Source organism: Phascolarctos cinereus, unplaced genomic scaffold (genome assembly GCF_003287225.1).
Source record: "Phascolarctos cinereus isolate Bilbo 61053 unplaced genomic scaffold, phaCin_HiC Scaffold_726;HRSCAF=1367, whole genome shotgun sequence".
Taxonomy (NCBI): Eukaryota; Metazoa; Chordata; class Mammalia; order Diprotodontia; family Phascolarctidae; genus Phascolarctos; species Phascolarctos cinereus.
In genome coordinates this window covers 110,862,348-110,886,177 of record NW_027556098.1, presented here as the reverse complement: position 1 = coordinate 110,886,177, position 23,830 = coordinate 110,862,348, and the positions used below count along the sequence as shown (strand labels likewise).

General features: G+C 40.1%; 1 protein-coding gene across 5 annotated transcripts in view; it reads left to right on the top strand.

Moving 5' to 3' along the window:
• Positions 1-1,096: 1,096 nt before the first annotated feature.
• Positions 1,097-23,830, top strand: part of CD80 (CD80 molecule) — a 37,931-nt gene continuing 15,197 nt past the window's right edge. For 4 of the 5 annotated variants that reach the window (XM_020985872.2, XM_020985871.2, XM_020985873.2 and 1 more), the window contains exons 1-4: positions 1,097-1,204; positions 3,086-3,196; positions 11,547-11,873; positions 14,444-14,713. In XM_020985872.2, the coding sequence (XP_020841531.1) occupies positions 3,109-3,196; positions 11,547-11,873; positions 14,444-14,713 (685 nt within the window). In that variant the 5' untranslated portion in view covers positions 1,097-1,204; positions 3,086-3,108. The remainder of the gene's footprint in view (positions 1,205-3,085; positions 3,197-11,546; positions 11,874-14,443; positions 14,714-23,830) is intronic. The other variant, XM_078146718.1, reaches the window with a different exon arrangement.

The window sequence follows — 23,830 nt, the reverse complement described above, 5'->3', positions numbered from 1 at the left end:
ATTTGATTCGGTTGACACACACTGGCTCCCATCTCTCTCTCAAGTGTCTTGCAGCTTCAGGAAGTTGTTCCTACCAGGTGGTATTGACTTGAAGATATCATACACACACACACACACACACACACACACACAATCAGCTTGTAAAGCACCCAACTTTACACAGCAATACCAATGGAACTGCCCTTTCCCACTTTTACACAGTCACCTCCCAGAATGTCTATATCTCTATTCTGACTTTTCCCCCTACTTCAAGGCTGCCCTCTTGGTGTCTGTTTAAGCTGATTTCACTTGTAGAAAAAGGTTGTGATTGTGTGGTTTGTCCTTTATTCTTGAAGAGGACCATGACATCAGGGAGATGATAACATGACTTGCAATTGACTTTGATTTGAGTGAGGGATGGCTGTACAAAGTCACCAGCCTCACTTTCTCCTCCAGAGCCATCTGGGCCCAGTGGCCAAATATTCATCAGGAGGACTGGAGATTGCCTAAGATACAGTGGGAGACCTTAGCCCTTTTAAGCTAAGGTCTTCCCAAGTTCTCACTTTGAGTGAGGCAATGCCCATTCAGTAAATAGGCTTCTTTAAGAAGTGAATCAAGAGCGGCAGATAGGTGGCGCAGTGGATAGAGCACCAGCCCTGGATTCAGGAGGACCTGAGTTCAAATCTGGCCTCAGACACATAACACTTACTAGCTGTGTGACCCTGGGCAAGTCACTTAACCCCATTGCCTAGCTTAAATTAAAATAAATAAATGAATGAATGAATGAATGAATGAATAAATAAAAGAAGTGAGTTGAGAGATGGCCCCTTTAATAAGAAACAAAAAAGAGAGGACAGAGGTGGCCAGTCCCCATGTTGTTCTCTCCAGGTTCACTCTCCCCTAGGGACAGCCCTGGTGTCAAAGTTTGTTTCTTGCTTTCTTTTAGGACCTTCCTGAAATCACACTCTGTGGGCGTCTCTTCCATCTTTGACTTCATCTCAAGCCAACCCTAGGTTTGACTCTAATACTTCTAGGTCAAAGAAGGATCAGATCCTCAAATCATTTTAGGGAAGTGGTGGGGAAGTGACGTCTTAGTGACATCACTCTGAGAAAAAGACAGTTAACGAGACTGATTTTCCATTTCAAGGCTGGAAGCCTGTGGAATAAGAGGGTCAGCTCTCATTGTAACTTTTTCTAGAGAAGAAAAGGAAGGAATTCGACTTTGGTAAGTACAATTTTGCTCATCTTAACGTGGGATGATTTTTAAAGTACTGCAAGCTACTATAGTTCAGTGGGATGTGGTTTTTTTTTTTAAACCAGCAGACTGGAACTTGTAGATCTGAATGAGTTTTGCCTCTTTCAAAGTAGTCCCCTTGGGAGACCCTGTACTTCTTCCAGATATGATTGTCCAAAAGTTTTGTGGAAGTCTTCTTTTAGATTTGCCTTCAGCCTTGGGGTACGATTTTTAGAATTTTTTAAAAATAATGTTAAATCTTCCTTCTTCAAAGATGCTTTTGAAAATTCCCAAGTCTGCTGAATGAGCTGGGTTAAAATGTATTTTGACAGTAGTCTTTGTAACATATGATTTGGAGGTAGAAGGGCCCTTGGAGATCATTTGGCCACAGGTTCATAGATTTAGAGGCAGAAGGAACTCTGGCAGACACGGAATCTAAGCCTCTGATTTTATAGATGAAAGAATTTAGATGCTGAGAGTCTTGTCCAAGTTCACACAGATTGCAATAATAATTAAAATCCATGAGCATGATTTTGTGTGGCTCCTAAATCATTCCTGTAAGTACATTTATCCACGAATAAGTCTCATTGCCTCATAGTCTCCATTTATCGTGGCCCAGGGAAATGAGAAGTCATTTCTATTGCATATCTATAGGTTCTTTCCACTGATACAGTCTACTTCAGTCCTCTAGGTACTTAATATTTTTACTTTCCTCCCTCAAATTTATGATTTATTCATTTATTTTTAACATTCATTTTTTTAAATTTTGAGTTTCCAATTCTCTCCCACCCTGTAGCCTCTCCCCACCCATTGAGAAGGCAAGTAAGATATGATATCAATTATACATATTAAGTCATGCAAAATTTGTTTCCTTACTTAATATTTTCACTAATCATAACTGATGAAGGGGTAGAAGGGAATCTAAATCTAGTTGCATATTTTTCAAGAAAACTTTGTTAAATTAAGAAACAAGATTCATTTCAAAGTTAGGCAAATCCTTCTTTTCATTTCATTCTTTGTACTTATATCCCCAGCTCAAGGACAGTGCTAATACATAATAGGGGCTTAATAAATACCTGTTGATTTATTGATTGCTCTGATTTTTCACCCCGTCCCAACAAAAGAACTTTGTGTCATAGAGAGTACTTTGACCTTTGTATTTTATTTTAAGGTAATATTTATAAAAAGCACAGTGCCTGGCACATGATAGACACTATATAAATGCTTTGTTCCCTTTTCTTATCCCCTTCCCTTTGAATTTTTGGCAATTTTGGACAAAAATAGTAGAAGTAGTTTTATTTAGAAATGAAATTATTTCCAAATTACAATAACAAGAGGCTGACCATAAAACATATTGTAAATGTGACAATTTTTGTAACTACTTTCCCCCATTTTCTCTATCCAGGCACAAGTAAAGTGCTTTCATTGGAGACACATGAAACACTAGAAATGAAATTCATAAAGCAAAAAAAAAAATGGATTTCTTTTATTACTAAATAGCATAGATTTGTGCAGTGTGTATATAATTTGATAAAGCATGGTTGAAATAAAATTGAATTTTTTTAAAGGAGCATCATTTGGTTGGTTTTGAAACAGGAAATGGATGGGCCTTTCCTTCTGGAGACCATTTTTTAAAAGATTTTTTAAAAGTTTAAAAAAAAAATTTAAGTGCTGCAGGGGCCCAGCTTTAATAGAGAACCACACATTGAAAGGTTATTTTAAAACCTCAGGAAAACCCTCTAGAGCTTTGATGAATGGTAATCATTAGGGGCTTCTTCCTGTTTCTTTTACCCATATGGGCAGAGCCCTAAAAACTGCTCGTCTTGGCTTTGCCTTTGACGTTCTATTTTTATTTTCTCTTCTCTGGTCTAGGCATTTGGAGTGAACTGGACTGGATGGGAATGGAACTAGGCATGGCCCAAACCAGGCTCTTACCCCTCAAGCTCCTTTTGCTCTTTCCAGCTCTTGCCTGCCTCAGCTCAGGTAATTAACTTTCTGGGGCTTAACGCACTCACTACTTCCAATGAGGTGAGGGGCACAGTGATGGAGTTTCCCCTGCTTTCTCCACAACCACATTGGTTATATGGATTCAGAACAGTGGTCTTGTATGACGGCTTCTCTGTTGCATGAAGTTAACCTGTGCACAGTGATATATGTTTGGTATATTCCGCAAGAGGCCCTCTTTGACCGGTTTTGCTTGCTCTGTACCTGTAGGGGAAGCCCCATTTAGTTGAATCTTTTCTTCTGGGTGAAGTTGCAAAGAAGCTGCTTCAGCAATATTAAAATGCAGCAAAACAAGATCTCTCAGTCCCAGAAAACAAGAGAATGAAGCATACTTCCCTCTTTTTAGTAGAGGGGATTATGGACACAGAATGTTGCCTATACTTTGTCAGCCAGTTTTGCTGGGGGTGGACACTACACTGGGAAATGACTGTGATAGTTTTTTTGCTTTTTTTTTAAGACATCAATAATTTTTTTAAAAGAAGTTTCCTCAGGGGATAGGAATCAGATTATAGGGAATGGTTTCCTTCCAACAACTGGAAATGAGAACCTCTGGTTGTGTAAATTGAAATGATCAGAAAGCTAGGGATCTAATCTCTAGCCACAAAGTAGCCAGATATCTGTCTTTGGTGGGACAGTCCCACTATGGATACAGTGGGGGGAAAGTATTGGTTTGGAATTATGGGACCTGGGTTTAAATCCTGACTCTGTCAATTACTCTGAGCCTCAGTTTCCTCATCTGTAAAATGTGTGTATGTGTTTGTACTAGATAACTTCTAAGGTCCCTTCTCTCCTAATCCATGATCCTCTGGCTGTTCACTTGACCAGTGTATTTGGTGCAGTCCTCATGCTAGGGACTTCTTTACTGAGCAACTATGGGCTTCATCATCAATCAATAAGCATGAATTAGGCAACTAATCTGTACCTGACATTGGGCTAGGTGCTGCAAGGGACATGAAAGAGACTGAGGCTGAGCTCTATAGTACTTTTTTTTGGAAACACTTGCCTCACAATAGCCCGGTGGGATTAGTACCATTTATGTGATTTCCAGTCCCATTTTACAGAGGAGGAAGCTAAGATTCAAAAAAGGGTAAATTGTGTGTGAGTGTGTGTGTGTGTGTGTGTGTGTGTGTGTGTGTGTGTGTATCCACAGTCACACAACAGGAAAATGTCAAAGCAAGTCTTCTGGGTTCCAGATCCAAACCTAGGGCTGATTCTACTCTTACAATGAATCTTTGAGATGAATTGAGATAAGGTCTTCATTGCATAGGCTTCTTCCGTTGCCACTCCCAGATTTGTCATCCTTCACCTCTGGTTCTCTCTCCTATTTGGTGCCGTCTTCGTTCCTTCCTGCTCTTTCTCTCCTCTTTCTCTTTTTCTTTTCTCTCCTTGTTCATGTTCTGTAATCTTTTCCTCTCTTCCCTGACTCTATCTTCTGCGTATGGTATATGGTAACATACCACCAGCAACTCCCCACACCAATGGATTGGAGCTGGAGGGCACATTGCTCCAGGGATGTGCCAGAGCCAACTCAAACTCAAAATATCCAGTATGAGCATTTACTCCCCCCAAATCAGCCAAACACTATGAATCTAGGCTTGGATTATTATTTTGTTGATTGTCTCGACTTAAGAAAGAGGTAGAGAAAACATTAACAATGCAAATTAAGCTGAAAAATATCACCTATACATTCCCTTCCCCGACCCCCAGCCAGTTGTTAAACCTTTACCAGTACATCCCTGCATTGTTCTCACTTGAATGAGCCTTGTCAATTTGGAAAATTACCACTGGAGGCCAGCATTTATTCTATCTGTTACACCTATGGCAGGCCATTGATGAACTAGCTTTCTGTATCACTTCTGCTGTAGGATGGATAATGAAAGTGTGGGCGTGGGAGGGGAAGGAGTGTGTACTTCGGGTAACTAAATACTCAGCAGATGAATATGCAAAACCAAGGAGTAGAAAGTGGAAGAAGGGGAGAATGCTTAATTCTAGCTGGATCTAAGCCCAAGACTTTTTTGCCTTTATTGAATGGAGTAGATTTTTTGTTTGTTTAGTTGTTTATGTATGTATTGTGCATATGACCAGGAGCAAACCACTTAAGCTCAAAGTGCTCCATGCAACTCTAGCACCACAAGTTACAAAGGAGTTGCTGATCTACTTTGGTTGAGGGAGTTTCCATCCAGGATAGTTATATGTATTTATAAGGTACATTTGTATACAGAGGGTGTCCCAAAACTCTTAGTTCAATTTTGCACTGAGGGCCTTCCCTTTTTCCATGAACAAGACACTCCATCTTAGTGCAGTTTTACACTAAGACATACACATAACTATCCTATATGAAAACTCTAGAACTCAAGGCAAATCTTCCTGATTCTAAGGCCAGTACATGATGCTGATGATGATGACGTGGTGTTTATATATGTATATGTGTCTATACTTTTTAAAAATATATACTGAGCAGGTTCTGATGTGCATTGGTAATAAGTCAATAAACATTTAGTAAGCATCTACTATGTGCGTGGTACTTTGCTAAGTGCTATGGATACAAAATGAGGCAAAAGACAATTCCAGCCCCCAAGGAGCTTACAGTCTGATGGGGGAGACAGCAAGCAAACAAATGTGTATAAACAAGTTATATACAAGATAAATAAGAAATAATTAAAAGGGGAAAAGTCACTAGAATTAGGTAGAGTTGGAAAAGTTTTCCTGTAGAAGATAGGATTTGGGGGTAGCTAGGTGGTGCAGTGGATAGAGCGCTGGCCCTGGAGTCAGGAGGACCTGAGTTCAAATGTGACCTCAGACACATAACACTCACTAGCTGTGTGACTCTGGGCAAGTCACTTAGCCCCAATTGCCTAGCCAAAAAAAGAAGAAGAAGAAGAAGAAAATAGGATTTTAGCTGGGGCTTAAAGGAAACCTAGGAAGCCAGGAGGTAGAAATGAGGAGGGAGAGTGTCCCAGGCATGGGAAACAGCCAGAGAAAATATGCAGAATAGAGAAACAGAATATTTTGTTTGTGGAAGAGCAAGGGACTCTTCTATCATACATACATATATGCACCTCTGTGTGTGTGTGTGTGTGTATGTGTGTTTATATATAATATAGTGTAAATGTGGGCAGCTAAGTGGTGCAGTGGATAGAGTGCTGAGCCTGGAGTCAGGAAGACTCCTCTTCCTGAGTTCAAATCTGGCCTCAGACACTTACCAGCTGTGTGACCATGGGCAAGGCACTTAACCCCCTTTGCCTCAGTTTCCTCATCTGTAAAATGAGCTGGAGAAGAAGTCCACTCCAGTATCTTTGTCAAGAAAACCCCAAATGGGGTCACAAAGAGTTAGACATGAATGATAAAGACTAAAAACAACAAACACATGTACATGCAAGTATGTACACATTCATATATGTATACATATATGCTCTATTCCTATAGAAATCATAACTGTCACATATACATATGTGTATATATGTAAATGTGTGTGTATATACATATATATATTTTGGGATTTCTAGAATATCTGCTGTACTTTTCTTAGGGATCAGAGGATCATAGGGATAAGATTACAAATTTGAGTTATAAAGAGCCTCAGAGGCAATCTATCCCATGTGTATCTATGTCTACACATATGGAGTTGTGTAGATATACAGGGTATTCCAAAATTCTTAGTGCAATTTAAAGCTACTAAAGCTAAGCACTAAGACTTTTGGGACACCCTGTAGATAGATTGATGGGTAGGTAGGTAAGTAAGTAGATATAGATAGCTCACAGTATGTTTCATCATCAACTAGAAAAGTTATACATGTGTTGTCCTTGAGGGATTTCATGACAGGAGAGGAAAAGGAAGGATAGACACAGATACAACCAATTTCAAAAAGTTATAGTAGAAAAGCAGAAGTCTCAAGAGTCAGGCTCCAAAGGGCTTGAGGGGAAAGAAAGACTTCTTTCAGGTGTGAGGAGAATGAAACAGTGTGTGTGTGTGTGTGTGTGTGTGTGTGTGTGTGTGTGTGTGTTGGGGGGTGGGGAGCATTGGCTGCAGTGACCCTTGGGGAGTTACACTTTGTTGGAGGGAGGTAGCAAGCAAGACAAAGCACAGCAAGGAAGTGTACTCCTCTGTATGCTGGTGTCCTAAGACAAAACCCCAGTCTAGTTACTGCTCAGATTTTAGGATTTCCTGAGAAGAAAGTCCTTAGGAGAGATGACTCACTACAGCTTCTATTCCCCTAGTCTTAGTTCTTAAACCAAAGAGCTATGTGACCTGCAGCAAGTCCTATACCCTTTATGGGTGGCACAGTGGATAGAGCACCAGCCCTGAAGTCAGGAGGACCTGAGTTCAAAATCTGCCCCAGACCAAACACTTAATACTTACTAGCTGTGTGACGCTGGGCAAGTCACTTAACCCCAATTGCCTTAAAAGAAAAAAGAAAAGAAAGATTTCAGTCTCCCTTCAGATACGTACAGGGCTATATTTTTACCCGCTTCAGGATAGTTCCCTTCTTCTTACCCCCTTCCCCAGCCTTCCCCTTCTCTGGAATCAGGGGCCACAGATGCACCCTGGCCTTTTTAGCAGGCAGGAAAACGCCCAGGAGATTACTCATTTCCTTAACAGGGAGGGGACAAGTAAGATCATTTCTTACCTATAACTGGCTGACCCAGCATTTGACCAGGGAAATACACAAGCTCTCCTTCTAAACAAACCCTGACAATAAAGGTACCAACACTGCCTCTTTTTACTTTTCCACTCGGTGTGCCTTTGTCTACAGTCACCTGAAAACAGGACTGGGAAAGGCACAGTTGGCTGATAAAGAGTGAGATCGCTATAAAAGCACCTTAAGCAACAGGACCTTAGGACAGCAACTTCAGCTGTGGATTTTCTGAGACAATCCTAATCTTAATAAAAGGCTTTTACTAAGCCTTTTTAAGAATATTCTTTGCCAGATCATGGGCTTCAACTGATTGTTCAGAAAATAAAGTCACTGCACCTTTCTTTCCTTTCTGGTTGGAAATACTTATCTGGGGATGGGAGTCAGGGGTAGGAAATATGTTAAGTGACTATCATGAAGGCTCCTCAATTATGGATGCCCTTCTCTAGGGGCTCAAAATCAGGTAGTGTTTAGAATCACTCACTGGCTAGTTTACTTTTGTTGATGATTGCTAAATTCAGATGAAGAAAAGAAAATTTAAGAAAAAGAAATGAAGGAATCAGAGCTATACCTGCTCTACATTTGGGTCTAGACAGGACGTGAGATATTCTATATAAAGCACTTAACACGTCTTAAGGTGCTAAATAAGCAACAATTTTTATTATGGACATTGTAGCCAATACAAAGAGAGAGAAAAATCATTTTAGGAAAAGTCCTAATTTGAAATTATTTCACATTAGGCAAATACAGTGGTGGGGTGGGGACCAGAGGTAGAAGAAAGGTTTGTAAAGAGGGTGCAGAGAACAGTCTAACAATGAGTGCAGTGCACAGGGAGATAGGATGTCCTTTTCCCTGGAGAGTTGGTCCTTGCCACCAAAGGGCTTGAGGGCAAAGGAGGAATGAGACAGTGGGGGAGGAGGGGAAGAGGCCCCAGGGGAGTTAGACTTTGTTGGAGGGAGGCAGCAAATTGAGGCTTGTCAGCTGTGGGAGGAAACGTGCCATCTGTTTACTGTAAGCTGGTACTCTAGGGCAAAGCCCCAGGAAACCCAGGCTAGTTCTGATTTTAGGTTTTTCTGAGCAGAAAATTCTTAGGAAAGAGCTTCTGCTCCCCTTTTAAAATGCAAATATCTGAGAGTTGTCGGATCTTAAGCTTCATCAGTCACTTATATCTCAATAGGAACGGGTCTTTGCAACCCTTTCCTGGGAAGGTTTTGACACCATTAGAATGTAAGTACACATCTCTCTATTGGCCATGCCAATTGGATGAGTCAATGGCTAAGCCACTCAGTTGATTAAAGTTGTATCTCTGCCTTAACTAAAGATTTTTAGGGAAAATCCATGCCCTCCTGGATTTTCTAATTGAATAGACATTATTTGTCTGTAACTATTAACAGCCACAACCACTAAACCAGGACCATAGAACCTGTGAGGGCCAAATAACCAGGTAGCAGGTGAGAGAAATATATCTGTGCCCTAGAGAAATTAAGAAAAATATCTGTTGTTCAGTCATTTCCAGTCATGTCCTTCGGGATTTTCTTGGCAAAGATACTGGAGTGGTTTGCCATTTCCTTTTTCAGCTCGGTTTAGATGAGGAAACTGAGGTAAACAGTGATTTCCTCAGGGTCACACAGCTAATAAGTGTCTGAGGCCGGATTTGAACTTAGGAAGATGAGTCTTCCTCACTCCAGGCCTGTCACTCAATACTATACCAACCTTGTGGCAATTGACCTCTGGTAAAAGGGTACTGCTGGATGAGAAATTTAGAATATTAGTTCTCCCAAATAGACTGGTTTAGACTTCAGAGAGCTGATTTGGGCCACAAACTAATACCAAGTTCATTCCTACTCCTGCCCTGAGCCCTTCTCCGAGTAGGAAGTTGACTACATATTGCTGGGATAGATATGAAACCATGATTATCAGGAACAACCAAGATGTCTAGTAGCAGTAATGAAGTGATACAAACCAAAGGAAATTTGAAGATGAAATATATTACAACTTTTTAACCATAGAAAGAAATATTCTAAAAAGAAGACCATGGGAGGAAGAACACTAGGACTCAGATCAGAAGACCTGTGTCTAGTTCAAGCTGGACTATTTTGCTTTGTGACCTTGGGCAACTCGCTTCCCCCTAAGTCTCAGATTCCTAACTTGAACAAAGAGAAAATCGATCTAGATGATCACGAAGGTCAATTAATCAAACAAGTATTGTTTAAGAGCCTACAGCATGCCAAGCAATGTGCTAGGCGCTGGGGATACAAGTGCAAAGACTAACATGATCCCTGTGCTCAAGGACCTTATGTTCTACTCGGGCAAACCACAAGTACATACATATATGTACATGCAGCACAAATATAAAGTGAATAAATACAAGTCAATATGAAGTAGTTAAATACAAGGTAGTTTGGGAGGGAGGAAACTAGTAATTGGAGGGATCAAGAAAGACTTCAGGCAGAAGATGGCGCTTGAGCCAAAAAAAAAAAAAAGATGGTGCTTGAACATCATCTCAAAGGAAGAGAGAGTCCTACCAGCTCTGCCGTTCTATGGCTTTAGGGTTTTACCCACAAAGGGGTGGGATTCAGGCCGATTGAAACACAAATGAGCTAGAACTAGATGACTCAGTTTGTCTATTTTCTTGGTTTCTGGACTCTTTCTGTCTCTCCTGTCTGTCTTTATCTCTGTCTCTCTGTCTCTCCCTTTCCTTCCTCTATTTCTTCTTTCTTTTGTTTATTCTTTCTTTTTCTTTTTCTCTCCTTCCTTCCTTCTCTCTCTTCCTTTTTTCTTTTGCTCATTCTTTTTCTATCTTTCTCTTTCCTTCTCTTTCTCTTTCTCCTTTCTTCCTCTTCTTTCTTCATTCTTTTCCCTTTCCTTTTATTCCTTCCTCTCTCTTTCTTCTTTCTTTTGTTCATTCTTTTTCCCTTCTCTCTCTCTCTCTCTCTCTCTCTCTCTCTCTCTTTCTGTCTCTGTCTCTCTGTCTGTCTCTGTCTCTGTCTCTGTCTCTCTGTCTCTGTCTCTGTCTCTCTCTGTCTCTCTGTCTCTCTCTCTCTCTCTCTCTCTCCTCCATTTCTTTCCTCCTTTCTTCACAGAACCTGATCATTCAAGGCAGCACCTCAGTGGGAGTTTCCAAGCTCTTAGCTTCTATTGCCCAGGCCACTTTCAGTTCCTCCTTTGTGTCAGGCTCTTGCACAGCTCTTGAATTTTATAGGAGGATGCCCCCGCCCCCCAGCAGGAACCTCAGGCAACTCATGAATGATACATATCAATGACCTTTTAGAAAAAACACCCACATTTTTCCACAGATGGCTGGAGAAAAACTCCATGAGTCATTCATCACCACTACCATGGATTTCCAAGCTTTCAGTTGTGATTATCTACAGGATCATCAGGAAAGAATAACTGGGTGGGGTGGGGGGAAATCAACCATTTTAAAAAATAAATAAAAGTACACTTTAAAAGAAATAACTAACGTTTATAGAGTGCTTTAAGATTTGCAAAGTTCTTGGCAAATATTATTTCATTTGATCATTTGAAAATATTGGGACTATTCAAAAGTTCTTGGCTACGTGATTCTCATATCTTTAAGCCCAAGAGCATTGCTGACACTGAATCACAAACACTCCATCTCTTTGTTCCAGATGACCTGAAATCACAGTTCATATTCAGTCACACAACTTATGTCTGTGCTTTTTTCCCTTTAGGAGAGACCCAGGTGGCAAGAGTGAATGAACCTGCTACCTTTTCATGTGACTATAATATTCCTAAGAAGGAAATGACAAATTATCGAGTCTACTGGCAAAATGCTGAGAGAGTAGTACAGGCCTATGTACCTGGGAAAAAGATCGAAGAGCTCATCGACCCCTCTTATGTGAATAGGACGACTGCAATTGACTTGTCCAATAACCTCTCTGTCACGATCCTTTCTCTACAAGTGCCGGATGAGGGCACCTATGAGTGTATAGTACAGAAATTGGTAGGAGGACAATACAAACGTGTCCACAAGCTTGATGTGAAATTATCGATTAGAGGTAAGTGCTAGAAGACTAACTCTTACTGTCACTAGATAGTAAGAACTGATGCTTATATAGACGTTAAGGTTGACAAAGCACTTTCTATCTATTATCTTACTTGATCATCACCTTGTATGGTACATAGGACAAGTATTTTATCCTTCATTTTTTTTACAGCTGAGGAAACAGAGAAATTGAATGACTTGCCCTTGAGTTGCATAGAGCACTGGGTCTGGACTCAAGAAAATCTGCGTTCAAATCCAACCTCAGACACTTACTGTGTGACCCTGGGAAAGTCACTTAACCTCTATCTGCCTTAGCTTCCTCAACTGTAAGATGAGGATAATAATAGCTTCTCTCTCTGGGTCATTGTGAGAATTAAATTAGATAATATTTGTAAGGTACCTGACATATAGTAGGTGCTATATAAATCCTTATTCCTTTCCCCTTGCCCAAGCTCACAGCTAGTGAGAGTTACATTAATTAACCAATTAATTATAATTATTTGTTAAGCATTTACTCTGTGCCATCTATTATGTTAGACCCTGGGAATGCAGAGATTAAAGTAAAGCAGTTCCTTTCATCAAAGAGCCTATGTTCTATTGGTCAAGCATTCCAAATGTGGGGCATGGTCGTGCAAACACATGGAAATGGAAGCTGGAGTATCACGTGTGAGGAACAGAAAGGTGGTAGATCTTTGAGGGTAGGAAGGAGAATAAATATATAATGAGTCCAGAAGGGAAGGCTGGTGCTTCCAAACCTTCCTTTGGTTTGTGAAGGTTGTGAAAGGCTTTAAAATCCAAACCAAGTTGTTTAGATTTTCTCCTGGAGGCAACAGGAAGCCACTGGAGTCCAGGGGTGACACGGTCAGAACTGTGTTTAAGGAAGATCCCTTTGGCAGCTCCCATAATCCTAACAGAAGATTCATCAAAGGAGAACAGACTTCATTTCCTCAGGGATGAAGGAGAACTAATAACTTTATTCACTATGAACAAAGTAAAACCTCCAGCCAGACTTATCTTCTATATGCCCCCATTAAAGTCCTGCTCTGATGCCTCATCAAAGCATGAAAATGACACCAGTTTCTGCCATGTACATCAGATTCCAGCAAGCTGGGAAGTACTTGAAAGCAGACCAATGGCAGTCTATGAGCCTCTGTCTGAGAACCAGCAGAGCTAAGTTCAGAGGTTCATCATCAGCCTGGGCTGTAGTCGTGTGAATTTTTAGGCACAGCAACTCTTGAAAACCATTTACTAAGTCACTGAAGGGCTGAGATCTGCTCTAGTGGAGGCAGCACTTACACTCCTAGATCTTTGAAGCATAAGAAATATTAATCATATAGTAAATCCAGATTTATTGATCATTCTACCAACTAAAAATCTCTATTAGATGGCCTTCTGCACATGAGCAGTGCAATAATAGATGCTCATGATGATGACCCCAGATGCTCCAAAATCCTAAAGATCCTTCTTGGATCATCAAAGAATATTAAAGTAGGTATGCTGTAGTTTTAATGTTAGTTATATTTTATTAAATGAGATAACTCATGGCAAAGAACTTTGAAAATCATAAGCAAGTGCACACACAAAATGATCATCTCATTCAGCAAATGTTTATGCACAGAGTATTGTTATGAAGATTATATTCTCTAGGTAGGTATATTTGGTGGAAGGGGTCTGTACTCGTGAGTTTATTGGTACAGGGAAATCCCAGTAAATGTTCTGCCTTAGGGAATTGTCTAGATCTCCTTTCCTTCTTTACAGAAATGGGGGACAAAGAGTGTCAAACACTGCATATAATCTCTAATTTTTTCAATATGTTAGTTTATTGAACTTTTTCCCCTCATTTTTATTCTTTATTATGAGGGATGGCACTCGGGGGGGGGCAGGTAGGGATACTGTGATGTGAAAACAAAATTTTTAAGGAGTTGCTTGAGGCACTGAAAGTTTAAACAACTAGTTCTAGTTCATATGGCCAATCTGGATTAGGAGTGGAACATGAACCCAGGTTTTCCTGACTCTGAGCCTGGTTCTCTATCCATCAAACCTTGCTATCCCTTCCCTTTGTATATATAAGCATATGTGCACACACATGTATGTGTGTATACATATATGTATCTCAATTATTTAAAACAGATAATTCACATGCCTTATAAAAGTTTCACATTTTATTCATTAGAATATTTGCTTAACTAGAAATATATTCCTGGACCATGTCGTACAACAGAGAGTTTATTATATACGTTACCAATAATTTCCATAGACAAAAAGAAATGATCTTCCAGGATGAAGAGACTTCTGTGACATGATCAGACTGCAACCTAGTGAGAAATGAACAGATGGCTGACCTATATGTCCTCCTTCTGTTTTCCTACTATGAATAGATGAGAATTGGGGTAAGCAGGTCAAGTACAAGCAGAAAAATTGAGATGTAGCTAATTGACAAAACAGTATTGGCTATCTCTGTCTCAGATTTATAATTCTTCTGATTGCAAGACTATTAATTTCAAAAGTGAAGTCCACTATATAGCAAATATGCACATATATTTCTACCTTCTGAATGTACTTACCTCCTTGTTCTTTCTCCAGCTGACTTCTCAGATCCTAATATCCTTATGCATGAAGGAGAATTGTCTCAGAGGATAACTTGTTCATCTAGCAAAGGTTATCCACAACCTAAGCTCTTCTGGTTGAAAGATGGGAAAGAACTAGCTTCCTTCAACACCACCATTTTCCAAGACCCAACAACTAGGCTGTATAGTATTGACAGTGAACTCTGCGTCAATCAAACCAACAATTTCTCTTTAACCTGCTTAATCACGTATGGTGATTTTCAAGTGTCAACAAATGTTACATTAAGTAAGTATCATTCCAGAAAACTTGGTTAACTCAAATGCAACAAGTTAAAATCCTGAATTAATCATATTTTTTCTTGTGCTCCCTTTTTAAAAAATTTGCACCTTGGGTTTTTACATCACATTTATTTCAAGTCAAGTAAAGTCAACAAACACTTATTAAGTGCTCTGTACTAAATGAAAGGCAAAGACAATCCCTGCCCTCAAGGAGCTTATGGTCTAATGGGGGAGACAACATATAAACAACTGTGCAATAAAGATATATACAGAATGAATTTGGAGACAATCTCAGAGGGAAGGCTTCTTAACTGTGGGACTTTAACTGAGATTTAAAGGAAGCCAGTGATACCAGAAGGTAGACATAAGGAGGAAAGATGTCTAGGCATGGGGGACAGTTAATGAAAATGTTCACTTGAGAGATAAGAGTGTTATGTCTAAGGAAGAACAAGTGAGTCTATGTCACTGTATCATAGACCAGGTTGAGGAGAATAAGGTAGAAGAAGACTCTTTTCCCTACCCAGTGAGCTATCACTTGTTACAAAGATTTAAAAAGAAAGAGGAGGGGGGAAAGCAGTTCAGAAAAACCAACCAACACATCAGCTGACTCTAGCAGGGCATTCATTATTCCACACCTCTATGATTAGGAGAGGCAGGTGTATTTTCTCAACTCTTTTACAGGGGCAAGCTTGTGGTCAGCTTGGGTTTGTTGCCATTCTGTTTACATTCTTGTCATTGTGCATATGCTTTTCCTGGTTGTACTTACTTCACTCACCATCAGGTCGTATAAGTCTTCCTATACTTCTCTGAGTTCTTCCCATTCAACATTTCTCATAGATTGTAACATTCTATTACATTTGGCTATATCACAATTTGCTTAGTCAGTCCTCAATTGAAGAACACTTTTTTCTTACCATAGGGTTAAGTTCTACTTTTTTTTAATCTTCAGTTCAATAGGAATTTATTTAAGTACCTATTGTAGTACGGAGTGGCACACAAAGATAATATTCAACAATGCTGAAGTCAGGGATTTATGCTTTAGTCCACTTCTATGCGACTTGGGATAGTTCTCACCACCTCTCCCAATCTTGGTTTCTTCATCTGTAAAAAGGTGGCAGAACCTATTCTAATTACCCGCCAGGGTTTCTGTGATGATCAAATGTGATAATGCCTTACAAATTACTTTGAAAAAGATTATAAAGCTCTATATGACTAATACAATATTATTAATAGAATTGGCTTATTTTTCATAGCATGTTTGTGCTTACAAGATTCTTTCTCCATGATAATCCAATGAGGTGAGCAGTATGCTTCCCCATATTATAAAAAAAATTAAATTTTTAAAATTCTGAATTTGACAGATGCCAAAAAAGAAAAAATTAGGTATGGCTCTGAGGAAGTAGAGTTTCATTTTTTGCTTTTTGCTTTTTAAACAAATGTGAACTTAATGTGTCCAACTGAGAGTTGCCAACTTGGGAAACTATATATATATATTCCAAAGTTTTTTAAATTTCTTTTGGAGAATTGCCTGCTGCACATTGTTTTTGGAATATGCACCTTTTGAATGATCCAAACTTTTGCCCTTTAAGGATGCATTTGATTTTTTTTTTCAACTAGTCAAAAAGTCATTGAAAGCCCAGACCAGAGAGCAAGGTGGGTATATGTGATGAGGCTGAATTTTCTTGTTCTGAGTCCAAAAACGTCCTGGATGTGCCTAAAAGTGATGGCTTAGATTTATGAGAAGAGTTCGGGAAATATTCTGGGTAGTAGCAGCATCACTGTAATAGGTAGAGAGAGTCACTCATTGTGACTGCTTTACAGTGTACAAAGCATTTCCTTACTAAGCACCTCATTGAAGCAATTAATAGAAGTATCATTGTCCCCGTTTTCTAGATAAGAAATCTGAGGTCCAGAAAGGCCAAGTGATTTGCCCATAGACACAAGGCATATAAGCAGAGTCCAGTCTCAAATCTAGTTCTTGTGACTCTAAGCCTAGTGAGGTAGGTAGGTAGTATAATAATTGAGTGGTGGATCTTGAGTCAGGAAGTCTTGAAATAAAATCCAGCCTTAGAAACTAACTATATGACCTTGGTCAAGTCACTTAACCTCAGTTTCCCCATCTGTAAAATGAGGATGATAGTAGCACCTAGCACCTAGCTCCTAGATTTGTGGGAATCAAATGAGAGAATATTTATAAAGCACTTTGCAAGCCTTCAAGTGCTATATAAATGCTAGCTATTCATTGTTGCTATTTTCCACTCCATTATATAGCTTCTGTCATGGATACGTAGAACCACAGAATTTCACAGCTACAGGTCACCTTAGAGATCATCAAATCCAACCCCCTCAAATTGCAAATAAGTCAAGTCCAGCCAACAAGCATTTATTAAGTGCCTACTATGCTCCAGGCACTGTCCTACGTGCTGAGAATACAGTTATCTCTTCCACATTGGGATTTTTCCCCATCATGGTTTCAATATATCAGGTGTTGGCATAAGAAATTAAATGTGAATTTTGGGGGTTTTGTGAAAGCTTCAGAAGACATGTGAAGGCCAGGAGACAGCACAGAGCCTGTGACTAAATATTTCACCCAAATTTTACAATTAGGTGCTGTAAACACCCCATAAAAGAAAAAGAAAAAAATCAGACTTCTCTGGTACAAAGGGAGAAACAAAAAATTTTACATGGATTGTACAGATGGAGGGGGAGCCACACCTTTAAGCACCGAGAAGTGGAAGAGATAACTGTATAAAGAAAAGCAACAGACAATCCCTACTCTCAAGGAGCTGAGTCTAATGAGGTTGACAATATGTAAACAACTGTGTATAAACAAGATATACATGTGATGAATGAAAGATAAGGCCGGTAGAGTTAAGTCAGGAATCTAGCCTTGACTTTGATACTGACTTACTGTTATTGCTAACCTAGGGTTCTTTCCATTACATTCTGCTTAACAAAGTCTAAGCAGGCAAAAATCGTTATTGCACATGTGTGCTATACAGACTTAGGAGCACTACAGGGCTTAGATGAACTAAAAAAAAAAAAAGCTTCTAGGCGATAAAATCTGCCAGGCAATTGCTAGCATACGATTGAATGAAGTAACAGCTGTTTCTGCAGATCTATAAACATTCCAAACTTCCTATCTTTACATGTGCAGTCCACAGCCCAGCCATACCTCTTGCTTGAAAAAAAAAAGTAGCACCAAAACTTATAACTAGGGTGAGAAAATCAGGACTTTGCCCTTTGGTACTAACATTTAGGGCACACTTACAATTCTCATAGTCCTTTGGCAGACAGAAACTAACATTAGTACCTACTTAGCAAGAAGTCCTTCCCGGCCTTTCCCTACTGAAGGCAGCCTTGCACTTTCTGTAGTTGTATGCTTGCTGGAACTTGTGTCCCAAGATTTTCCCTGGAAAAAAAAATTTGTCTTAAAAAGTTGAATTAAAGGAGCCTTTTGTGGTAATTGCTCCAGATCTTACAACTGCTATTTATGCCTCTATCCCTAACATTGCTAGACATAGTCAAACATTGACAATCAGCATTTATTTTTATGTTTGTTTTTTTAAAAAAAAAAAAACAAGCAGAGTGAAATGGAGATTCACAGTTCCAAATAGAATTCTCTTTTTGTCTTCTGCTCTCTGTGTATGGAAGTGCTCTTTTTTGATACTTTAGTTCAGAATATTTTAAAAAATAGATAATAGAAGTCTATTCCTTTTTATGTTTATTTGTTTCTTTTTGAGGCATCAGGATTAAGTGACTTGGCCAAGGTTACACAATTAAAGTACCTGAGGCCGAATTTGAGCTCAGGTCCTCCTGACTCCAGGGCTGGTTCTCTACCCACTGCAGCAGCAAGCTGCCCATAGAGGACTATTCCTGATGATGTCCACATGGTCAAAATTACTCAGATAGCAGAGATCATCAATACACATTATCTGCTCTAGACTATGGTGTCTTCAAGATCTGTCCATAGCAACACAACTAAAAGAGGTCTGGCAATTCTGTGTTTAAGATTTATGGGTAGGTGGAAAATCTACAAAAGAATGAATGAATGTAAAGGACAAATTCAGTGGCTGTCACATTCTCAGACGGCTTTTTCAGCTGTCATTGTTCAAAAGCAAAAAATCTTTCAGATTAAACTGACTAAAAGATGGAACTACTAAATTAAACTTATTAAAATCTGAGTGACCTTATAATTTCACATAAATCAAATGATGGTTTTGGTTTTGGTTTTGGTTTTTGGTATTTAAGGGGTTCCCCCCATAAAAAGGGGGAAAAAAGTCATGAGCTTTTAGGGGTGGGAGGCAGTGCTTGCCATTGGTTTAAACCATCCTGAAAACATTTCAATTAGGATATCCATGAAAACAGTTCTGAATATCTGCTGTCATTTTCTAGAAACTACCTTCTTCCTGGAGAAAGAAGCAGACATGCTTCAGTACTGAAAGTTCCATTGGCTAATTTTCTCTTTCACTGCTCAACAATGCTGATTAGACAAGGTCATGCTTACAATCTAGACCAATAGTTGTTAACCTGGGATAGATTTCAGAGGGTCCATGAGCTTGGATGGGAGGAAAACCTTCATTTTTATTTTAATATAATTGATTTCCTTCATAATCCTATGTATTTTATTTTATTTAAAAACATTATTTTAAGAATGGCTCCATAGGCTTAAAAACCCCTACTCAAAGTCCATGGCACAAACTTCATTCCTTCCTGAGGTTTTCTGAGAACTGAAATGATACCAATATTTAGTTGAGAAAGAGTAAAGATGATACCATTCTTTAAGTTAAGATAAAAGTCAAAAACTCAACCCAGAAGTTAGCCACCTCTATTGCTAACTCAGTGGTTTACCACTGTCTAGTGGAGACCTATGCAAAGGCCAATGACATATTTTGGACCCTCTGCATAAATAGGTCAAGGAATCTCTGACTTTTGATGGATCTGTAATAATTTTAAGAGAATTAAAAAAAACCCAACAATTATGTTTGCCTCTGTCTAGGCAGGGAATCATTTCTTGGCTTCTCACATACCGTGCTACTGAAATTCTGTCCAATTTGGGCATCACCTACTTCTCTTACAAATAACTCACCATGGCCTCATCTAGGGTGAATCTATTTATGCCAGGGATGTAGCTGCATGATGCAGCAGAAAGCGTGCTAAATTTTGAGTCACATGAACTAAATTCAAATCCCCTCTCTCCCATTTAGCATGTGTATAACATTGGGCAAGTCATTTAACCTCTTAGCCATCTGTTTCCTCACCTGTGAAAGGACGGAGATGGACTAGATGACCTCTAAGGTCAACTCCAGCTCTAGAGCCTGGATCTTTTAAGTTAACAACAATGTTGTTGCGTAGCATCCTATAGCTCTCCTCTCTCAATTAAACTACTTGAAAAACTATCTATACTCATGACTTTAATTTTTTTTCTTTTCTCACTGTCTTTTAAACCCTCTGTAATCTGACACATCATTCAACTAAAATGACTCTTTCTAAAGTCACCAGTTACCTCTTAACTGACAAATTTCATGGCTTATTTTAGTCCTTATCCTTCTTGAAGTTTCTGTAGCATTTGATACTGTTGACCGCCTTCTCCTCTAAAATACTCTCTGTCTCTTGGGATTTGTGACACTCTTGGTTCCTACCTATCTGACCACTCCTCAGTCTCCTTTGCTGGAATATAATCCACAACATGCCCTCTAACTGTAGGTATATCCTAAGTCTCTAACTTGACCCTCTTCTCTGTCTACATCCTTTCTCTTGATGACTTCATCACCCAGCTCACATTCAACTATCATCTCTATGATTCCCAGATTTATATATCTAGCAATCAGTAGAGAAGCTAGAGCTAGATATATAAATCTGGGAATCACCAACTGTCTGCTAGACATTTTGTTTTGTTTTTGTTTTTTGCTTAGGCAATCAGGGTTAACTGACTTGCCCAAGGTCACATAGCTAGTAAATGTCAATTGTCTGAGACTGGGTTTGAACTCAGGTCCTCTTGACTCCAAGGCCAGAGCTCTATACACTGCATCACCTAGCTGCCCCTCCACTAGACATTTTGGACTAGATGTTCCAAAGGTATCCCAAATTCAACATAGCCTAAACCAAACTCATTATCTTTTCCCCTAAGCCTTTTTGTTGTTGTTGAGTTGTTTCAGTCACGTCCAACTTTTCATGACCCTATTTGGGGTTTTCTTGGCAAAGACTCTGGAGTGGTTGGCCATTTCCTTCTCCAGCTCATTTTGCAGATGAGGAACTAAGGCAAACAGGGTTAAGTACCTTGCCCAGTGTCACATAGCTAGTGAGTGTCTGAGACTGGATTTGAACTCAGGAAGATGAGTCTTCCTGACTCCAGGCCAAGTGCTCTATCCACTGTGCCACCCAGCATCCCTAAGCCTACCTTTGCTCTAAACTATCTTATTCCTGTTTTGAGGGTACCACCATCCTTCAAGTCACCCAGGTTCACCACCTCATTGTCATCCCCACTTTGCATATCCAGTCAGTTATCAAATCTTACAGTTTCTGCCTCCACAATACCTCTCACATCAATCCGCCTCCCTCGATTCATGCAGCCAACACTTTAGTTCGGGCCCTCATTGCCTCTTACCTGGATGACATTGATAGCCTTCTAATTAGTCTTCCTGCCTTAGATTTCCCCCATCTGTCTCAAATCCATCCACATAGCTCCCAAACTGATTTTCCTAAAACACAAATCTGACCATGTCATCGCTCTACTCAAGAAACTCCATGGGCTCCCTATTGTTACTTACTTCCTATGAGATCTTGGGCAAATCACACAGGCTTCTAGTTTCCTCATTTGTAAAATCAGGGATTTGTATTTCTTCTTGCTGAGATACCTTTCAACTTTAAATTTATGATACACTGACCTGTATGACCAAATTACAAACTCTCCCGTTTGGCATTTAAAGACTTTCTCAACCGGGCCCCAAACTATCTTTTCAGCACCATTATATGTTATTCCCCCTCCACTCATTCTCTAGCCCAACCAAACCAGCCTTGCTGCTCCTCACACATAGCTCTCTATCTCTCATCTCCAGACCTTTGCACGGGCTGTCCCCCATACCTGGAATGCATTCTCTCCTCACTTCCACGTCTCAGAATCTCCGGTTTTCTTTAAGGCTCCACTCAAGTGTCTCCTTCTGCACATGCCTTATCCCCTTAGCTGCTGGGGATTTCCCCCCAAAATCACCTTGTATCTATTTTGTACGTGCCTATTTATGTACATGATGTCTCCCCGATAGAATACAAACTGGAGGCAGGGGCTGTTTTCACTTTCGTCTTTTTATCTCTGGCACCTAACAATGCCTGGCACACAGGCACTTAATTAATTCTTCCTGACTAATTGATTGAAATAAGGATTTGTGGAACAACAATGAAATCAATAAGCTGATAAGTGTTTAATAGTTGTTTGCAAGCTGTTCCAAAGATGAAGTAGAAACCAGGAGACCAATGAACTGATGTTTTCCTTTCATCTCTTATTTTATGCAGTGGCTACTAGGTAGCGCAGTGGTTAGAGCACCAGTCCTAGAGTCAGGAGGACCTGAGTTCAAATCTGGTTTCAGCTACTTGTTAGCTGCGATTTAACTCTGTTTGCCTCATTTTCTCATCTGCAAAATGAGCTGAAGAAGGAAATGGAAAACCACTGCAGCATCTTTGCCAAGAAAACCCCAGAGAAAGTCAAGGAGGCTCAGATGTGACTCGACAACAACAACCATCTATTCTACCCCTCTCTTAGTTGCTGTGACCTAGTCAGCCAAGGAGCTGAGAAAGGACATAGGCTACTACTTCCAATAGCATCTTATGCCCAGTGACAGTGACATTGAGGGCATATTATTGACCTAAACTATCCACTTCTATCTCTTGTTCCTCTCAAGACCTGCATGAATGTATCTGGAGTGAAAAAGGAATGTCCAGCATGAATGCTCCCCCCTTAATAGGATTGTACCTGCAGCTGAACTTCGGTCCTCTTGACTTTCTTCTTTTTCTTTTTTAAAAAAAGTTTTTATCGGCAGAGCCAAGATGGTGGAGTGAAAGCAGTGACTTGCTTGAGCTCTCCCCCAAAGCCCTCCAAATACCTGTAAAAAATGGCTCTAAACAAATTCTAGAGCAGCAGAACCCACAAAAAGACAGAGTGAAACAAATTTCCAGCCCAAGACAACCTGGATGGTTGATTGGAAAGATCTATTGCACCTGGCTGGGAGAGGAACGCAGTTCAGCATGGGTGCACAGGCAAAGACCAGCCTCAGCAAACCAGGAGCAGCCCTCAGGGAACTGAATCACGAGCAGCTGTGGCCGTTTCCAGATTTCTCAACCTACAGATGCCAAAGACAATTTAGAAGGTCAGTAGAAAAATCTGTGACCATAGTGAGAGAGAAGCCCAGCCCCAATCCTGGTACAGCCCTGGGGCAGCAGCTACTTCTGGAGCTTTCAGCCCACAGACTAGGGGGGAATCGAGTGGCTGATCTCTTTGCTGGTGCTGAGACAGGATTCTCTTGCTTTGCTCATGATTGGATCTGGGTCACAGTTCTGGGTGGCGGTCCTGGGGCAAGAAGGAGAGCTGGTATGGTGGAGCTTGTGGCAGAGGTGAGGAGAAAATCCTCCTCACAGTTCCGAGGCAGAAAAGAATGCTTGTGGTCACTCATAGACCAGATTATAGACCAAGAAAGGAGTAAACACCTCGCTGTTGATCATAACACTTTGGAAAAACTAAAAATTTAAGGTCTCTAGAAATATCTCTGAAAACAGCTACACAAAACCCTCAAAGCTTGGAACAGTACATTCTCCACACTGGAAGCAGACCTGTACCTTAACAAAGAGTTTAAAACTCAAGGAATTGTGGGGCAGCTAGATGGTGCAGTGGATAAAGCCCCGGCCCTGGATTCAGGAGGACCTGAGTTCAAATCTGGCCTCAGACACATAACACTTACTAGCTGTGTGACCCTGGGCAAGTCACTTAACCCCACTGCCTAGCCAAAAAAAAAAAACCTCAAGCAATTGGCTGGGAACATGAGCAAACTATGCAAAAAAGTCAGACCATAGAATCTTTCTTCGGTGTCAAAGAAGATCAAAATATACAACCAGAAGAAGACAACCAAGTCAAAGC